Genomic DNA, 20,257 nt, shown 5'->3' with positions numbered 1-20,257 from the left:
ATCAACCACATTTAGGAGCCTCTGTGGTGATTTGGTCATTTTAGACTCTGGACTTTATGGTCTTACAGCCATCGCTCTCTTAAGGTGACAGCGTTTATCATTTCACTGCCTTCAAAATGTAGTAAGCCAGCTCTGCTGTGCTTGGAGATCTTCTTGCTCATTCTGATTGCTGGGTGGGGAATAGACCCCTCCCGCAAGTCCTGCCTTGACGGCATAACCGGGCAGTTTTTGTGCATGTTCTGATTGATGCACGCTGGACAATTTATTTCACAATATTTATATACGTCTTGATTGTAATAAAACCTCAAAGTGATTTACTAAAAAAAAAAAACCCACTGAAAAGAAAGTGAAACCACATATTTAAACCACCCAAAAATAATTAAAATCCAGGACAAAAATGCTTTAGCAGACACCGAAAAGAGTACAGTGAAGGCACCTGCCTAACGTCAACAGACGGAGAGTTCCAAAGTGTGGCTGCCTCACTTGCACATGAATGGAAAAATTTGGGTCTCTCCCTCATGCTGAGAATCCCTAGGCATGTTCACAGTTTCGCATGTATAGACGCTACACAAGGCTACCTCACATGTAAATGTTGGGTTATGGGGCCAGCATGTATGTTAGCAGTGGCAGGTTGGGGGGGGGGGTAAGCCAGCTAATGCACTGTACTCACTATTGTCTGTCTTCATAATTACAACTTGCCCCTTCCCCTTAAACCTCATCGCTGAGCCACCATTTGAACCCAAATCTCCCCAATCCAATATCAACATGCTATCCCCTGCAAGCGTCGGGGGGGGGGGGCGCGGAACATCCTGGTTTTTTGTGCAAGAGCATGGCGGCCATTCTGGGCACTGTGATCTCACATGGGTCATGTGACTTTTTTGTGACACGCATCCTGGTTTTGGGACATGCCATTCACTAAGCTATTTCAGATGTGCTGATAACCTGGAAATGGCCCAGGAAGGCTTCTGTCTCAATGCAAACAGCAATGAGGGAAGGGCACTTTTTGTTGGTATCATGGCAGAGGGAGGGAAGGAGTAAAGCCTTTTGCGCGCCCCCTCTCTCCCCCCATCCCTCCGTCTCCATCCATTGCAGTCCCAGATGTTGCTAAGGCTCTCCCATGCTGCTCTTCATGTAACAAAAGCATGCAAGTTAATTGCATTCAATTTCATGTCTAGCTTGGCCGTATTATGTGTGTGCATATGTAAAAATACCTGTCTGTCTTCATGCTCCTGATATCTTGAGGATGCGGAAATTTCCACTTGCCTTTAGGCCCTACCTCACTTACCTTTCTGCTCCTTTCTTCCTCCACGTCTGTTGTCGCCCAGGCTCAGACATCCCTAATGAGTCTCTTCTGGTTTTATATATACAGCCCTGCAATATTTCCACACCCAAGTTCCACAGTAAAAATTGACCTGCCTCCCGACTGCTCTTCCCTTCCCTCTGACCTGGCCTGATGCCCTAGAGGGATTCCTAACTCAATGGCAAGATGGAAGCTTTAAATCCACTCTTAATCCATTGTGTATGTTTTAGGGGTGTGCGCAGGCCCCAAGATTTGTCTTGTAGCCGAGTTTGTGCATTTTAAAATTACTGATCTGTTTTCAGACACTCTACTTTTCCCGCTTCGATCTTTAATTTGGGTTCTGAGCTGTATCAAATGAAGCTCTGTGGTTCCCCTTTCACTATAATGGGAAATCTAAAAACAGCTGTAACTTCTCCCCTTTTGACAAAGTGAGTGACATTTATGAGTCCCTTCAGAGTGGATTAAGCTTGCCAAATTGCAGTGGAATGGGTTCGGAAGCTTTCTGTAAATAAAAGAGATTCACTTTCCTCCATAAGTCCAAACAAGGGGCACCATGGGGGGTCTCTTGATCTTCCTTGCCTTAAATATAATTAAGAGGTAGCCAAGTGTGTGCATTTTTGTCTTCATATTTTTCCCCCAATTTTTTAACCTTCACACTGGCCATTCTGCACATGCTTCCTGTCTAGAACACGGCCTGTGAAGTAATGTGAGGTATATTTGCTTTTCTTAAAAAAGAGCAATATAGGATTTAAAACAACAACAAAAAACAGCTTAAATCAAGTTTGTAACTATTAAAAAATATATCCAGAGCTGTGCTTTAACCATAAACCACCTCTTCAGTGCTCTGCAAGCAAAAATTTTGAATAGCCTCATCTTTTAAAGCTATTGAAACATTGTGATGTATAGGAAAACACACAGCCCCCAAATGTATCTTCTCAATTGTAGATCTTTTCAGTTTTGCACCCCTCAGCTCAGTACCCTGTTGGGGGGATCTGCCCCCACACCCCTAAATTCAGTACTGGTGGGGGCCAAGAGACACAGTTGCCATGATGTCAGGGCACAAGCGAAGCTGTACTATAGACTAAGGTGACCATGTTTCACAGGCTGATGTGTCTTCTAATGCAGATGTAGGGGAACCTGTGGCCCTCCAGATGTTGCTGAGCTACAACTCCCATCATCTCCAGCCACTGGCCATGCTAGCTGAGATTGATGGGAGTTGGAGTCCGCCAAAATCTAAAAGGCTACCAATTGATAAGGTAATGGTAAAGGGACCCCAGAGCTACCAATTGATAGCTCTGTCCTAAAACATCCAGCCTGAGTGTGTGGTTTGAAAAAAAGCTCCTTCCTCAAGACCTCACTTCAGGGTGCTTTATCCAAACTCTATAAAAATCAGTACAGTGGTACCTCGGGTAACATACACTTCAGGGTACATACGCTTCAGGTTACAGACTCCACTAACCCAGAAATAGTGCTTCAGGTTAAGAACTTTGCTTCAGGATGAGAACAGAAATCGTGCTCCGGCGGCGTGGCAGCAGCAGGAGGCCCCATTAGCTAAAGTGGTGCTTCAGGTTAAGAACAGTTTCAGGTTAAGTACGGACCTCCGGAATGAATTAAGTACTTAACCCGAGGTACCACTGTATTAGCTGTCCTCCACCCTGTGTTCTTCTGACAAGGAGATCTAAGGGCCCCAATCTAGCAGTCCCAATTAAGAAAGGAGAAAGCAACTCATTGCTGAGAGGGCAAGGCGGATGTGGATTAGGCCTTGATCCTCTTGTTTGCTCCTTTACTGAGAGAAGATCAACAAGGATTAGGTAAACACACAAAGTGTGGACTCTGTGCCATGATCATCCCACTTGGCTTGAACTCCCAAATGTTTGTAAAAGGAGATCTGGATTGGGGAACAGGATCTTGCCACACCCCTGGGAATTGGTGTAATGCTATCCCTTTTAAGGGCTGTATTGTCCTCTGTCTCAGCAGTGAGCATCCACAACAACACGGAACAAGTAACAGGGCAAATGCACTAACTCTCAGTTTCCCAGCCCTGTAAATCCTATCTATATCACTTCACCAGGAAGCAGCTGTATCTCTTAAAGCAGAGCTTTCCAAACTTTTCTTGTTGGTGACACACTTTTTAGACATGCATCATTTCGAGACACAGGAATTCATTTTTGCTAGCAAACAGGAGGTTAAACTAACCCCTTTCCAGACCCAGGAGGAGCGCGGGGACCGTTTGCGTGACACACCTACACACTAACGTGTCGGGACACACACTTTGGAAAGCTCTGTCTCAAAGGGACCACACACCAAATATCTGGCTAAGAAACATAGAGGAACAGGAAACCATGGATAGAATAACTGGTAATTCAATATGAGATAGAAAATGAGGTCCCCTTTTTTAGGAATTTGGGAAAAATTCATTCAGTTCACGTTTTAGTGCAAAATTTGCACTTCTCTTTTGCAGCATAACCAAATAATGCATACAAAAAGGTTTGCATTAGGGCTCATCCATATTTCAGCTTGCCCCATACCTAGAAAGCACAGGTCCGAGCAGTTTTCCAATTGACCCACTCCTTTTCTCTTTAGCTTTAAATCAGAACGAATGGCAGTCCACGGAAAACTCAATTGCCGTTTGCTCAGATGGAGCACTAAAGAACAGTTTTCCCTGAGGGAAAGCAGCAAGGCAAGAGGATGTGTGAAAAGTGCATGTGTGAAAAATGCATTCTAAAATGCATTTTTAAAAAAATGCCCTAAATATATACATTTATGAAGTGAAGTGAATTTTAAGATTAACAAAACGCAAAATTGGAGATTTTTGACACTGAATTCCTCATTTAACATAGACATTTTAAAGAGTCTCCCTCTTGCTGCTGTCCACTTCTCTTGTCAACCTCTCTCTGGTACAGTGGCGTAGCGTGGGGGGCTGGGGGGGCGTGGCCCTGGGTGCATTTTTTTGAGGAGGCACAACCATGCCCCCCCACAACAGGCTCCCTCACCTGAGAAATATTACAGAGGTGGTGGAATAGGACATCCCTATTTTCTCCAGAGAAATGCTAGAGGGTGTGAGAGAGTGTTTGGGAAACTGAAAGTTGGTTATCAAGGGGTTGCCTTGCTTCTGTGAATCCCACTTTCAGATGAAATAAGAACCCCTCAAGTCAGATTTTGACCTAGAGGTCACTGGCACGGTAAGGACTCATCTGTGTCCATTCATGTTCTGCTTTTCGCCAGTGTTTCTCAGAAGATGAGAGCCAGAGTCTGGTCCAAACGCTGATCTCCTTCCTGACCGCCAAAGGTCCTGCTGTTGAGGTCTTGCAATGCACTCACATTTTAAAGTTGTTTGCCCATCCCATGTGCATCTCTACGGCTCAGTGAATCTGCTTGGAGCTGATTCATTTGCTGGTGCACTGATCCCTGTGTAACTATTAGCAGAGAATAGGACTTGGGTGGGGCAGGACAGCCCTAAGCCCTTGGAGAGCCATCTGTTGGCACCTGCCTGGATTCAGTTGTAAGAAGAGAGTAGAGCTCTATATTGTTGCACAGCACTGCAAGCTCCAGGTGGCTGCAATTGTCTGAAAATGACAATCTCTGTTTTTTGAGATCCATTCCCCAGGACTACTCATTCCAGCTTTTATCATTCCAGATACCACCTTGGAAGGCAGCCAGGCCTCAAGTGTGAAAAGTAGGAGTTGTTTTTGGATTAGGATCCAAGTCAGCATATCATCAAATAACTGGGGGGGGGGCACTTGCCCTGGTTCACCCTTTAAAAGGTTTATTTGGTCCCAAACTCTCTTGGGTTAGTACTGGGCAGAACCCATATCCGCTAACATTTCTCTGGTGAAAATAGAGATGTATTATTATTATACTCCATCCATCTGACTGGGTTGCCCCAGCCACTCTGGACGGCTTCCAACATATGAAAAACCATACTAAAACATTAAACAGCCCTTCCCCATACAGTGGTGCCCCGTAAGACGAATGCCTCGCAAGACGGAAAACTCGCTAGATGAAAGAGTTTTCCGTTTTGGAGGTGCTTCGCAAAACGAATTTCCTATGGTCTTGCTTCGCAAGACGACAATGTCTTGCAAGTTCCTGCTGGTTTTTTCCCCTCCCCCCTTTTTCTAAGACGCTAAGCCGCTTATCAGCTGATCCGATCAGCAGATAAGCCGCTAAAAGCCGCTAATAGCGCTAATAGTGCTAATCCGCTAATCCGTCAATGGGCTTGCTTCGCAAGACGAAAAAACCGCTAGACGAAGAGAATCACAGAACGGATTCTTTTCGTCTTGCGAGGCACCACTGTACATGGCTACCTTCAGATAACTCGGAGGTCAGATAACTCCATACCTTCCAACATTTCTCCGATGGAAATAAGGACATCCTAAGGAAAAGTGGGACATTCCGGGATCAAATCAGAAACTGGGGCAGCTTCTGTAAATTCGGGGCTGTCCCAGGAAAATAGGGACACTTGGAGGGTCTGCAATGCACCCTATTCAAGCTGGCTTTCATGAAGGAAATGTGTGGAATAGTTTGCAAGGCACTCTAGTAGGAATGCTTACTTACTCTCTGTAGACACTAAATAGCAAGAAGCAGTGAGAGTAGGGACTTCGCAAGAGTAATGAAGACAGTCTTGGAAAGAAATGTTTATAATCCACAGCACCTCTCTGACAACCTTACCTCTCCTGAGCTATGTTATTGAAATTAAAAGCCACACATCAGCAACATTTTCTAGGGAGCTCAAAAGTAAAAGGAAACATAATACATTTTTTTAAAAAATACAATAAATTGTCTGGTAATAGGATGTGGTTCTTCAGCAGCAGTAACAATTACTACATGAGACACAGAAGAATGTAGGGATACAGTTGTGCAGAATGGACTGGAAGCCCATTTATATTAGACATTGATTTGTTTAAATTGCATTTTTTGAAATGCTAAAGATCTGCCTTTCAGAAGATTAGAAGCAGGCTGGACCACTGTTGCAGGGATAATGTCATAAATATGCCAGCTCCAAGCGAAGGTTTGCAGCCAGCTGCAAAAAGCAACCAAGAACGGAGAGGCTTGGATTTTACTAAGGCAGAGGAGAGTCAGCAGCTGCAAGCGTTGCATGCTCCTGGCCTTGAGCAGCAGACTGATAAGGCAGTAGCTGAGAGCAGGCTGGAACACAGCCAAAGCTCTCAGGAAGCACAGACAGGCACGAAAAGCGAGAGAGACAGTCTTTCATCACAGGAAGGGGCTGCAGATGACCCAAGGAGCCTGAGACGTAAATGAATAGGACGGCTGCCAGACAGGAAACAAAACAAGAGATGTAAGGGTAACAGGTTCAGTATCTTCTGTCAACGCAGGAAGAACTCATCAGAAGGGTCAACTTAGGGATAATGCCGGTGTTGGGATGCAGCCAAGGAATCGGGAGCAATTGGCAAGCCCCCAGCTGGCTCCAGCCCACCGGCCGGTGTGCCAGGCAATCTCCAGTCCTTGGTGCAGCATCAGCAACTCAAGCTTCAGAAGCTAGAGCACGCTACTCAGCAGAGCAAACGCTACGCAACAGAAGTGGCAGGAAACGGCTGTGTGAGCATATTTACAAGCAGTTTATTCAGCGTACAGCAGGACAAAAGAAAAACATGTCCAATCTCCTTTGTGTCCCAAGCAAGACGCCAAAAGTGAAAGTTATACACAAACGGAAATTCTCAGCAAGCTGTGCTGGAGTGTAAACAGGCATGTGACACACAATAGTCATGCCTGTACTTAAGGTGGAACGGGATATCCTAACATCCGGATGCTTGGCTAGAGCAATCCGGAGCTAATTGCTTGTTTTTGCAATAAGTTCTCCTTTTTAATTACATACATTTACTGTGTTATCAAGCCGGGAACCTGGACTCCTAACAGGTATATCCAGTCGGTGGAAATTGCAGGAAGGGAGATTCCCTTTAACCATTAAGAGAAACTTGCTAATGGCATGAGCTGTCCAACCGTGGAACAGGCTGTCTCAGAAGATGGCGGGTTGTCCTGTGTTGCAGACATTTATGCAGAAGCTGGGTGGCCATCAGTCCAGGGATATTGGAGTTGCACCTGTACCACAGATCTTGAGTAGAGCAGGGGGTTAAAATAACAGAACCGCAGAGCTGAAGGGGACCACAAAGGTAACCCCATTTTACAGCACTACTATAGCCTAGAATAGAAGTGGCCATTCAGTAGCTACTTAAGAATCTCAGGTGAAAAATCACCCACCACTTCCTGAGCTTGAACAGCTCATATAGATACCAAGTCCTTTAGCTGATGTCCTTGGGGTTATAATCTGAACCTGCTGGTATATTCAAAGAATGCCGACCCAAATAAAAGCTTTCTTTTGGGTTAGGATTAAAAAAAATAAAAATAAAAATGAAGGCACAAAATTGGGATATGTGGCAGCATTATTAATAACCCATTCATAATGCCAAAGAGATATTATTATTATTATTATTATTATTATTATTATTATTATTATTATTATTATTATTATTATTATTATTATTATTATTATTAATAAAGCACCTTGACTACTGTAAGAAATAACAGGGGTCAAAAATTACCTCTTCTGGGTTCAAGGGTGTGAGGAATAGAATACTGCTGTATCTAGAAAGGAGCTGCGACCAAAAAGCAGGAGTGGATTTTTATGCCTGCAGGTTTGCACCGACGCAACAGAAAGGCGCTTTGTTGTCACCAAATTCATGTGAAAGGAGGGGTTTGGGGGGTTATGTAGTGATTCTGTGCTGGAAGATCTTGCTGACACTTTGGGAAGATAGCTGGCTCTACGATCCTTAAGCAACATGGAATTTTTGCTAAGAGAGCAAGATGATGCTTCTGCCGGGTACATGATGCACCTTAGGGAGCTGTCAAATGTATTAATTTGAAGATTGTTGCAATAGATGCCTACTGAATATTAGCAGCCATCACAACAGCTCATCCAGTCCTCACCAGACATTTCAGTGCTACAAGGGCAATACAACATAGATTGGACAGCATTACTAAGTATTTAATTTTATCCAAATGTCTCACCCCAAACCCAGCTTGGTATCTAAAACCTCCAGAAGAAAAGAGTGTTCATGTCAATTGACACGTAGCAGTTTTTTCTCAATGTGTCTGTTGTTTATGCTTTCAGCGCAGCCTGTTAGGCTGTTTTGCATTTTCATGGAAGTAAAATGTTTTAGAAGCAATACTTGTGAATTCACGGGCTGATCTGTTGGGAAGGACCATAGCTCAGTGCCTTACATGCCTTACATGCAAAAGGTCCCCGTTTCAATCAGCAGGGAGGGCAGTGAAAGATTCCTGTCTGAAACCCTGGAGAGGTTGATGGAACCATGTTGTTGTTGTTGTTGTTGTTGTTTTATAATTTTTTAAAATTATTTTCACATTTAAAGGCCGTTTAGGGCTTTAAAGGTCAGCACCAACACTTTGAATTGTGCTCGGAAACGTACTGGGAGCCCATGCAGGTCTTTCAAGACCGGTGTTATATGGTCTTGGCGGCCGCTCCCAGTCACCAGTCTAGCTGCCGCATTCTGGATTAGTTGTAGTTTCCGAGTCACCTTCAAAGGTAGCCCCACGTAGATTGCATTGCAGTAGTCCAAGCGGGAGATAACCAGAGCATGCACCACTCTGGCGAGACAGTCCGCAGGCAGATAGGGTCTCAGCCTACGTACCAGATGGAGCTGGTAAACAGCTGCCCTGGACACAGATTTGACCTGTGCCTCCATGGACAGCTGTGAGTCCAAAATGACTCCCAGGTTGCGCACCTGGTCCTTCAGGGGCACAGTTACCCCATTCAGGACCAGGGAATCCTCCACACCTGCCCGCCTCCTGTCCCCCAAAAACAGTACTTCTGTCTTGTCAGGATTCAACCTCAATCTGTTAGCCGCCATCCATCCTCCAACCGCCTCCAGACACTCACACAGGACCTTCACCGCCTTCACTGGTTCTGATTTAAAAGAGAGGTAGAGCTGGGTATCATCCGCATACTGATGAACACCCAGCCCAAACCTCCTGATGATCTCTCCCAGCGGCCGCATGTAGATGTTGAAAAGCATGGGGGAGAGGACAGAACCCTGAGGCACCCCACAAGTGAGAGCCCAGGGGTCTGAACACTCATCCCCCACCACCACTTTCTGAACACGGCCCAGGAGGAAGGAGCGGAACCACTGTATAACAGTGCCCCCAGCTCCCAGCCCCTGAAGACGGTCCAGAAGGATGCTATGGTCGATGGTATCGAACGCCGCTGAGAGATCCAGCAGAACTAGGAAACAGCTTGAAGGGCTATCCAAGTCTGGTTTAAATGTCAATAACTGAAAAATCAAGAGTAGGGGTCTTGATGTTGCCTATGTCTCATATGCAGTCACCTACACATTGCACGGAACTCTAGTAGGAATCTTTACTTACTCTCCATCAGCCACAGCAAAAGAATATAAGAAGCAGAAATCTGGATGAGCCCTTAGCTTCCTTGGAAGACTGCAGGTTCTTAGGTTTATGCACAAGGGAGAAACATTTTTCTTTCTCCACTTTCTCTACCCTGTGCATAATTTTATTGTTCCCCATCATGTCTCCCCTTACTTGCTTTTTCCTAACCTGAAAAGTCCCCACTACAGCAATATTTTCCTCAGAGCTCCAGCCCCTTGATCATTTTGTTTGCATTTTTCTGCACCTTTTCCAGATCTACACAATATCCTTTTTGAGGTGCAGCAACAATACCAAAACACAGTATTCAAAGTATGTGATCACACCGTAGACTAGCATCAGACTATTGGCAGTTTTATTTTCAATCTCTTTCCTAACATGAATTTCACCTTTTTTCACAGCTACTGTACAATGGGTCAATGTCTTCATTGAGTGATCCACTATATAAAGTTAGGATTTCTTGCTTCAATCTACATACACTTACATAGAACAATATTTTCCATTTTAAGGCCCATTCACCCAGTTTGGAGCAATTCTTTTGGACCTCTTCACAATCCCTTCTTTCTTTTGAAATACTGAATATTTTAGTTTCATCGCTTGACCACTTCACTGTCACTCCCAACTCTATTATGAACAAGTTAAAAACACTGGCACCAATACAGATCATTGGAGACACCCCTTCTTACATCCATCCATTGTGAGAACTGTTTCCTGTTCTTAACCAGTTACAGATCCATGAAATAATATGTCTCTTATCTAATAACTGCTAAGCTTACTCTGGTGTTTTTTTGGTGTGGGACTGTACCAAAGGCTTTTTGAAAGTCTAAATACACACTCTGTACTAGATCACCCCTATATAGTTATGGACCCTCTCTATGAACATAGTTATGGACCTCTTCTATGAACTCCAAATGTTGATTAGACAGGAATTACTTTCACAGACGCCATGCTGGTTCTCCTTCAGCATGTCTTCTTTCCTAGATGCTTCACAATTTCATCTTTAATAATGTTCTCCACCAGTTTTTCCAGAACAGATGTTAAGCTAACTAGCCGACAGTTTCCCTGACCTCCTCTGCATCCCTCTCAGTGTGTTCTGATTTTAAACACCAACATTTGGTTGACCTGGAGCCTGACACTTTTTTTGTAGAGGACCAGTTTGTCACACACACACCCCAAATTCCCCCATGCCTAACAAATCAAACTCCTCCTACTGACACCCATCATCTCATCAATGCATTGAGAGTCCTCAACGTTTCATGTCTTATTGGCCTTGCATGTGGATCTGGTAGCAGTTCTGAGAAAGCAACTTTGAAGATTCTGGTTTTCAAGCCTCTACCTAACACCTGAAATGTTGCTTCCAGAACTGCGTGTCTACACTTCCACAGGTTATTGAACCACTGACACTTCCCCATCATTAACAAGCAAGCTATCTAGATGATGTGTCACATTCTCAACTTTTGTAGGCAACTCACCATGAAGTCCACACACCCATTCCAAACTCTAATGATTGAATCACTCACTACCAGGAAACTCCCACCCCCTGGAGGAGTTTCTTTGGCATGAGAGGATATTGCTTCAATCACAAGGAAAAAGCTGCCAGAACAGGCTCTGTAATTGGGGGGGGGGGGAGGGAGAGAGAGAGAGAGAGAGACTGCCAGTTTGGGAAATAACTTTGAAATCCATAACATCAAGCTGACAGCATTACCATATGTTGTATTGGTATGGGTAATTGAATGCATTTAGCTGTGCATCAATACAATTATGGATACAATAAGATACAATACAATTTTATTACAGAATAAAAACAAACAGCATACAGCAGGGATGGGGAACCTGTAGCCCTCCAGATGGTAATAGATTCCAGCTCCCATCAGCTCCAGCCATCATTGCCAATGGTTGGGGGTGATGGGCTTGCAGTTCAACAACATCTGGATGGCCACAGGTTGCCTACCTCTTGCATACCATATTTGAAAACAGAAAATACAATACAACCATACCATTTACTGACCAGCCTCTTCTGATCACATCTGAAGAAATAATAATTCGGCAGCGATACCGCCTGGTGGTTTGGTAGGAGGGACATGCATCATATGAGAGATAAAAGGGTGTGGGGATGCGAAAAAGCAAGCAGGAGCAACCATTTGTCCTTCTTCAGTCCCAGGGGAAACTCACACCCACACCCTTAATGTGAGATGGATAAAAATGGTCAAAGCGTTCGTTCTGTGCCACTGTGACGTGGTTCTTCCAATCCCCGGGGAGCCCTGAAAGACCACAAGAGGGACTCGTAACCACAAAGATGTTCAGCCAGAATTATTTCAGCACTGGCTTCAGTTCCTGATTAACTTTATCCATTGGTCAATGGCACTTCACAGGGAAAGACTCTCACCCACCCCGCCCCACCACCTTTGCCTAATGGCCTTTATCCATGGACTCCACCATAAGCTATATTGTTACCTGTCAGCACAAGCGGCTGTTTATTGTGCATCAAAATACTTCCTCGCTTCCGAGATGAGATAGGCATAGCCTCATTCTTCACTTTCTGGAAGGAGGGGTTTTCCGCCACAGAGTCAATTTGCTGGCTGTTCAGCTCCTTGCCAAGGAACTGGCAGATCTTCTCCACACTCCCTCGAAGGTCCTGCAGAAGGGGAAAGCAAATGACTGTGAAACTGATGAAGAGGCACACAGAGGGCATTACTGCTAGTTTGTAGGGTGCATTTAACAATACTGATGCCATGGGTGTATTGATCTCTCAGCCACCATGGTGAGGAAGCCAGAGTAGAATCCTGTTCTCAAAAAATTGCCTTTCTTTTTGTCTCAGACTGCCTCTTGGCCTGCTCAGCACCGAAGGAGCATCTGAGACAGCAGCAGACCTTGGTTGTGTCCACATTAGGTCACTGAGTCCATGTGCAAATTCGTTTGCCTTCATCCAGTTTTGATTTTATGCCTCCAAAATCCGTCCTGTTGCTTCCTGTCTATACTAGTGGGTGATGCTTGATGGAATGTTTTCATGCTGTGTGTCTCCACACTCCTTCTCAATTAGTATATCCTTGTCCTTCACAAGTTCTGGAAAACTGAGGTCCATTATAAGCTATTTGTTTATCTGTGTGCACACTTTAAAAAAAAAATATCGGGGGGGGGGGGGGAGGAATACAAGTTTTTTAAACTATCAGATTTGCACAAAATAATAAATTTGTGTGAGGTTCCAAATGTTGTGGGCATTCATGCAAGTATTTGTTTCCCTGTGCACAGACACCTAAAAGAAAAAGTCTTTTTCTGAAGTAAGAAGTTGAAGAAAATACAAGTAAAAGTAGATATTGGAATAAATACAAAATAGCTAATCTGATGGCATTCCTGGTCTGATGTGGGACAAAGGAAGGGCACTCTGCACATGATATAAAGCTCTTTTCCATTAAGTGACTTTCCTATTAGGTTTATTTACCACCCTGAGCCCGGTCTTGGCTGGGGAGGGTGGGGTATAAATAATTTTTTATTATTATTATTATTATTATTATTATTATTATTATTATTAATGTAGAGAGGCAGAAAGGAATACTGCACATGTTTAAATGTATCTAGCAAACAGTACCAGAATTTACAAAAACAAAAATGGTGAAAACCTTTTCTAAACTTCTTTGAGGGTTTTTTTTTTAAATCAAGTGCTATATAGATTTTATGAAATAGATAAGCAATAAACAAGGTGAGGTAACTATGGATGTGTGAATATAACAATGGGCTCATCTACACTTCTGCTTTTCTGCCACTTTCCCCCAGGAAATCCTGCTGTTTATAGCTGAATTGGAGCAAACATCAGTCAGGTTTTTCTCCAGATGGACGTTTGCTCAGACTTGGCACTAAAGAGCAGGTTTTCCAGGGGAAAGCAATGGGGCAAATACAAAACGGCTTGGACTCATGCCTAGAAAGTATGAGTTACAAGCAGAAAACCGGCTGGACCCATGCTTCCTAGCTACGGGACAAGCTGAAGTGTGGACAACTCCAGGACGAGCGCTAAGGTTGGACCACACCTGTTTCAACTCTTCAACCGTGATGAAAAGGAAGTTTTCCCTTTTCTTCATCTGCAGCCAGCCTTTCACGTGGTCAAACCAGGAGCCATGGGACACTGGAAGAGGAAAACGGAGGCACCAGTAAGCATCAACAATAGAGAGGTGTGTCAAGGAAGACTCGGGGAGAACAGACTAACCAAGAAGGTAGCAAGGAACATCTAATGCTTTTCTCAAACAAAAGCAGGATAGCAACAGGAAACTCCTGAATCCTATCCAGATACTGCCAGTTAGTTACTAGATTACATAATGACATGGAGTTTGGGGTGAGACAGCAACTTTACCACTTCTCTTGGACCACACCTCCCATCAGCCCCAGTGTCAGGATGCTGTCAGTGGCTTCCAGCTGGTTGCCCAGGAAAGTATACAGACAAGGAAAAGTTTCTTACTGACCTTTTTCATTTCAATCTTTACAGAGAGAGGCTATAGAACCCAGCCTCTTGGATAATGGCATTGTCCCAAGTGAATCTCCACCCCCTCCGTCCCTCCCACTTCCTCATTCATCACTTCTATGGGTGTTGCTAAGCGCCCTCTGTCTTTGAGCTCTTTGCTCTCCTACTTTCACGGCTCGCTGGGTTCTGGGAGATGGTGGGTCTGGGGTGCTTTCTAATGGCAACGTGTCAGCCGGGCGTTGTCCCGGCTATCCCATGATTTTCAAGTTTTACTCCTCATCTTCCTCTGAGCAGCTACCTCCCTCAAACCCCTGTTGTAAATCTAGACTGTCTTCCTCTTCCTCCTCCCTGGAAGGGTCAGGATGCAGAGGTGGTCTCCACCATTCCTCCTCTGCCCAGTCCCTGACACCCAGCAGTATAGCCTGTGGTCAGGGATGATGGCATTTGTAGTCCAGTAACAACTCCAGTCTCACACATTCCTTATAATATTGCCCCAAAACACTGAATTTGAGACCCCACTATATCCCCACCCCACACATTCAGGCCATTCACTATTTAAGGACGTTATTAATGTTAAAAGGAAATGAGTTTAACTATCATGACACCTCCCACCTTCCTTCTAATTTATCCCTGCTGGAATTACAGTTCTATGATAGGGCTCTAGCAGTGGTTAAAAAGAGAGCCTTCGTGGTGCCATGGAGCAGACATTTGGGCTGCAACAGAGGGGAATGAGCCCAGGGCCGTCTTTACCCAGGGGTGCAAGAGGCACCCAGGCGCCAAATTCTGGGGGGTGCCAGGCGCCCGCTGCTGAAGCAGCCTAAGTTCTTAACTATCTACCTGTTATGAAATAATAAATAATTTTGATCAAGCTAGAAAAACAAAATACATATATACCTAGGTATTACCGAAATGTATACCTGCTGTTTCACTAAAGGACTTTTGACTTTGTGCGCTCATTTACCAAAGAAGCGCCGAGCCAGCAGCGGCGCTTGTCAATAACCACGGCGGCGCTTGTCAGACTCAACGAGGGCGCTTGCCATTCTCAATGGTGCCATGCATGCGAAATTAACTAAATTTGGGGGCGCTGGGTGGATCTTTGCACCCCAGCCACGCATATGCTAAAGACGGCCCTGGGTGAGCTGATTTGGCTCTTTCCATACCGTTCCCATCTAAGAACTCCTCCAAGAACTCATCCAGACTTCCAGGATCCTTCCATTTTTTATAGCAGTAGTGGAACAATACCAGCACATCCTTGGGGTTACGTAGGGTGTAAATAACCTGGAAGAGAGGCAGCAGGCACATTTTAAGGGAGGAACAGCAGGACAAGCTCTAACGTAGAATGTGGTGGCCAAGTTGGGAAATTAACTATTTATTGTAGTTTTATTATGTGATAGTTATTTATTGTTTGTAAGCCGCTTTGAGATTCATTTGAATGAAAAGCAGCATGGAAATAAATCATATCAAATAGTCGTATTGTTACAAAGGTTGAATGCCACCCCAGTCTGCTGAGCAGTAGCAAGATCCCAGAGGGTTCCAGGCTCTCTGGCAGGGTTGCTTCAATTGGGAAATCGAGGCACAGCAGAGATGAGTGTCTTTAAGAAATATGGAAATGGAGCACAGCCTCCATTGTGCCACATTCCAAAGAAAACACAACCCTGGTTAAGTGCCAAGACCCCTGAAATCCTGTGCACCACTTGGCAGAGACTGGGGTGGCCCATAATAATATGCATTTTTATGTTCATCTTTGTACAAATCACCTGGTGGGCATTGAGAATAACTAGGAGGTACAAATTTAGAAGGATCACTGTCAGTAGATTTGCCTTTCAATGCACACTGAATCTCTCCCATCCCTAATCCCAGATCATATCTGATTTTCCCTCAGAGCACCTATATTTTAGAGTTTTGTATCTCTGAGGATTTAGGATTTTGAGATGTAGGTAGCTCTGAAAATTGCTTTAATCCTGCACTTAGCAACTATGTCTGGGGTTTAAAAAATAACAGCAGGTGTTGGGTGATTTGCCTTGAGTCCATAGAGGAGGGGCAGTTTTCATCAGGATCACAGCCAGGAAGGGAAAGGTTAAACTTCGCCTTTCTGCATACTATGGTTCCAATGAAAATCACCCCCTCCCCCAAACAGCAACAACAAGCTATTAGCTATGCAATTACTATAATAGGAAGTTTGACCCCGAGAAAAGCTGGAAGCAAAATGAAGGGGAATTTTCTTGCTTAAATTTTATTTGCAACCTTCCCTGAATTTATAGTCTCATAATTCACACTTTGCCTTTCACATTGCCCCCTCAATTTTAAGGGACCTTTTGGGGGTGAAGGTGGGGAAAATTAAAAAAGAATTGAATTTCAAAAAGGGCTAACTTTTAGAGGTCCTTAAAAAGTTTTCCTGAACCTTAAGTAGGTGTAAATAGTAGAAACCTGTGGTATCTTGTTGGTCTGAGATTTATTCAAGAGCAGGTGTCTGGTGGCTCCTTAAGGGACAGAGGAAATGGGACTGGCGTGAGGTTTTTTAAAAAATCATTTTCTTTAATTCATTTCTCCATGAAGATCCCCACCATTAAGGGAAGATACATGAACATTGCCAGTGGCATGGATTGAAAAAGTCAGTCCCTGCCTCACCATACAGATATGGCTTCAGAACCTACCTGCATGGCTTCCTACTTGCCAAATCATCACATCAGCTAGTCTGGCCCTCAGAAGCGAAAGCTGAAAACACAGTTTGAACTCTGACACAGTGGCGTAGCGTGGGGGGTGCAGGGGGGGCCGGCCGCACCGTCTGGGGGTTAGGGTTAGGGGGTGCAAATCCACGGGTTAGGGGGCGCAAATCCATGGGTTAGGGGACGCAAATCCACGGATTAGGGGGCACAAATTACTTGCCTTGCCCCGGGTTCTGACAACCCACGCTACACCACTGCTCTGACATTTTGCCTAATTTTGAAAGTGAGACGTTTCATTGCGACTTCCAGCTACAGAGAGAGCTTTGGGGGCAGCCTAGCAAACTGGGGCCACAGCAGTCCTCTGCTGAGGTCATGGACTGAACATTACCTATTCATAGGTAAAGGTAAAGGGACCCCTGACCATTAGGTGCAGTCGTGACTGTCTCTTTGGTTGCGCCGCTCATCTCGCTTTATTGGCCGAGGAAGCCGGCGTACAGCTTCCGGGTCATGTGGCCAGCATGACTAAGCCGCTTCTGGCGAACCAGAGCAGCATACAAAAACGCCGTTTACCTTCCCACCGGAGTGGTACCTATTTATCTACTTGCACTTTGACATGCTTTTGAACTGCTAGGTTGGCAGGAGCAGGGACCGAGCAATGGGAGCTCACTCCGTTGTGGGGGTTCGAACCACCGACCTTCTGATCGGCAAGTCCCAGGCTCTGTGGCTTAACCCACAGCGCCATTCTAGAATTAAGATGATGGTTAAAGAGTCTTTCCTATAGTGATCTCTAAGCTTGTACTATTACTGCTACTACTACAAACAAACCCTCGTGGCACCTTCCTGGAAATGGGCTGTGCCAAATACTGTATTGACAGTATGGAATTCCCAGTATCTTTACTGCAGACAGACATGACCAGGCTTTTGTGTGTGAATTGTTCCTCTCTTACCTTGGCCTTGGAATCGAGAAAGGTCTTAGGGAAAAGGTTTATTGGAAGGTGAGAAGCCAAGATTCTGGGTGGAGGATATTTCAAGGCAGTCTTCATGCCATCAAAAGTCTCGATCCAGGTTATTTTCTCACTGCAAACCCACGAGGGGTCCCATTCTTGCTGGATCGCTGACAGGATCTCTGCCATCCAATGGCTACCTAGGAGGGAGTATAGCAATCATAGGGCTACCTCTTCTCCCACAGGCCTTTTGGTTCTGCAATGCACACCTTACAACTACTTTGACAACCAAAGCAAACCTCCTGGCAATATGAAATTATTAGTGGTGAGGGGATGTGACCGTTTTAAATGTTTTTGAATTGTCAGGTGTTTTCATGTGCATTATTAAAAAAAAAATCTTATTATTTTAATACCATTGCTTTAACATTTTAGTATTTGCTGCCCTGGGCTCCTATGGGAAGAAGAGCAGGATGGGTATTTAATAAATAAACAAGATAAATGATTTGCCAATGCCAATTCAAATGACCTTTCCCTGTTTATGTTCTGCAGCTCTCATTCCACACACTGTCTTTCCTACCTGACTTGGGGTAAGAGACACTCAGTAGATCGTCATCTAAGAAGCGAAATTCTTTTTCCAGATAGGTGAGCGATTCTGCTGAGGACAGCGCTTTGGGGAATAAGATCCCATTGTAGACGAAAAATGGTGATGACATTGAAAAACGCTAAAGACATCAAAATAAATAGATCAGTAACCTGGACCAAGAAAGTTGTGCAACCTGTTACAAAGCATTTTAATTCTGATGGCCCTCAACCTTTCTGGACTGGAGGTATCGTAGAAACATTTCTGCATAAAGATGAGCAACGGGAAAGTTGGTAGATGGATCAATGGTCTGATATGGTATAAAGCAAGTTGCAATGTTTAATTAAACATTCAGCCCTTTATTCCAAGCCATGAATGGGAATCTTGCTAAAGGGCTAGCATGGTGTAGTGTTTAGTGTCATACTGGAACCTAGGATGCCAGGGTTCAAATCCCCACCCAGCCACTGGGTGACTTTGGGCCAATCACTCACTCTCAGCCTAACCTACCTCACAAAGTTGTTGTGAGGATAAAAGAGGAGATCTATGTACGCCACCTTGAGCTCCCTGAAGAAATGTAATAAATAGATATAAAATACATATTTTTTTCTATGGGGCAACCATCAAATCCACCATTGTAAGAAAGAGGATTTCTGAATCAATCATCTTAAGACACAAATAATCAACAATGGTTTCCATCTAGAATACAATGCTTGTTTCCCATGTAGCCTTTTCCTTTTCTTAAATTAAAAACAACAACAATGTATTGTGTATGACACACTCCTTAGAATTATTCCATCCCGAGTGTTCTTAAAACTGTCATCCAGGCTAATGGTGTTCATTTGAAATCCCAACTGTATCCCTGAGGAAGGTAGAAGTCTAAACATTTAGCTACATAGTCTTACATACTGTATGGCTTCCCCGCCTCAAACTCTATCTCTCTCTTATACACACACTTAAATATATATTGATACACTTATAGTGATTTAGAGATAGATATGTTATCATGCCTTTAAGTGTCAGTTTGCGTTTCTTAGTGCAGAAAGCATTGATCTGATATGCAGATATCTTTCCTATTCTAATTAATTCAAGAGGGTTCTGGAAGCTTCTCTGTGTGAAAGAAACAAGCAGAAAGTTCATGATGTTTGGCTTATTCCTTCAGAGAAGCTGAGTACAGCTGGCTTAAACTGGTTGTGTTATCTCTTCTGTCAAGGTCATGCTATAAAAGTTAGGCCAGAAGGAGCCTGGGTTTCACTTTCTCTTTCTATCTCTCTTCCTTCTGGTGTGGTGTTCTGTATATAGTGTTAAGGTTTTGTCTTATTAAAAGTTATTGTAAGTTTAAGTCTGCTGCAACTCGATTTCTTATGGACAGTACCAATCCTGGATGTATTGGATTTGTGACCAATATGCACATTTGCCTTCAGTAGCAGTAAAGCTCTGCTGGATGAAATATTAATTGCGTCTGGTCTATTTATTGGGAATCCTGCAACGTGTTTTAAGTTTTTTGCTCTGCTAACTATGCGTTGGAGTTCGGCACTGGATCAATATGAGTAGAAGCTGGGTAGATTACTTCTGAAATCCCTGAGAATGGTGCTTTGAAGATAGATAGATAGATAGATAGATAGATAGATAGATAGATAGATAGATGATAGATAGATAGATAGATAGATAGATAGATAGATAGATAGATTTTAATGGGCAGCCTATGGCACCTACCAACGGAAGACCAGGCAAGTGAGCTGTCCAATGATGAGGCAGATGACTAGTTGGAGGCTTCTCTGCTGCTCCTTCTTCTACCTGTCTCATTCTGAGGAGGAGGAGCCAATTGGGTCCTTCCTCAAAGTGAGACATTCCAAGTGAGGTGGGCGGGAAACTGCCTGTGCTGCCCACCATGTTTTGCTGCTCCTC

At 44.1% G+C, this 20,257-nt stretch overlaps 2 protein-coding genes across 3 annotated transcripts in view; both read right to left on the bottom strand.

The window, feature by feature from the left end:
- Nucleotides 1–11,840, bottom strand: part of LOC308592260 (alpha-tectorin-like) — a 20,676-nt gene extending 8,836 nt beyond the window's left edge. Inside the window, exon 1 of one of the 2 annotated variants that reach the window (XM_081203585.1) lies at nt 11,710–11,840. The gene's annotated coding sequence lies outside the window, so the exon portion shown is untranslated. Of the gene's footprint in view, nt 1–1,285; nt 1,836–11,709 lie in introns of those variants that run through there. The other variant, XM_081203584.1, reaches the window with a different exon arrangement.
- LOC308592253 (sulfotransferase 2A1-like) lies at nt 10,051–20,257 on the bottom strand. The gene is made up of 7 exons (XM_081203570.1): nt 20,066–20,257; nt 18,350–18,494; nt 17,776–17,972; nt 15,323–15,440; nt 13,735–13,829; nt 12,167–12,347; nt 10,051–11,973 (listed from the first exon to the last, which is right to left on the bottom strand). The coding sequence occupies exons 1-7, from the start codon at nt 20,240–20,242 to the stop codon at nt 11,864–11,866; spliced, it is 1,023 nt and encodes a 340-aa protein (XP_081059696.1). The 5' UTR covers nt 20,243–20,257; the 3' UTR covers nt 10,051–11,863.

This window comes from Podarcis bocagei (assembly GCF_964188305.1).
Source record: "Podarcis bocagei genome assembly, chromosome: 7".
Classification (NCBI taxonomy): domain Eukaryota; kingdom Metazoa; phylum Chordata; class Lepidosauria; order Squamata; family Lacertidae; genus Podarcis; species Podarcis bocagei.
This window is presented reverse-complemented; position numbering and strand designations above follow the sequence as displayed.

Bases quoted from the DNA above. Each gene is read 5' to 3' on its own strand.
- LOC308592253 (XM_081203570.1), bottom strand. From the start codon at position 20,242: ATGGTGGGCAGCACAGGCAGTTTCCCGCCCACCTCACTTGGAATGTCT. The intron at 18,495-20,065 runs GTAGGTGCCATA...TGATGTCTTTAG, and splicing joins ACTTGCCTGGTCTTCCGTTG to CGTTTTTCAATGTCATCACC. The intron at 12,348-13,734 runs GTGTGGTCCAAC...CCCCTTCTGCAG, and splicing joins CGGTTGAAGAGTTGAAACAG to GACCTTCGAGGGAGTGTGGA.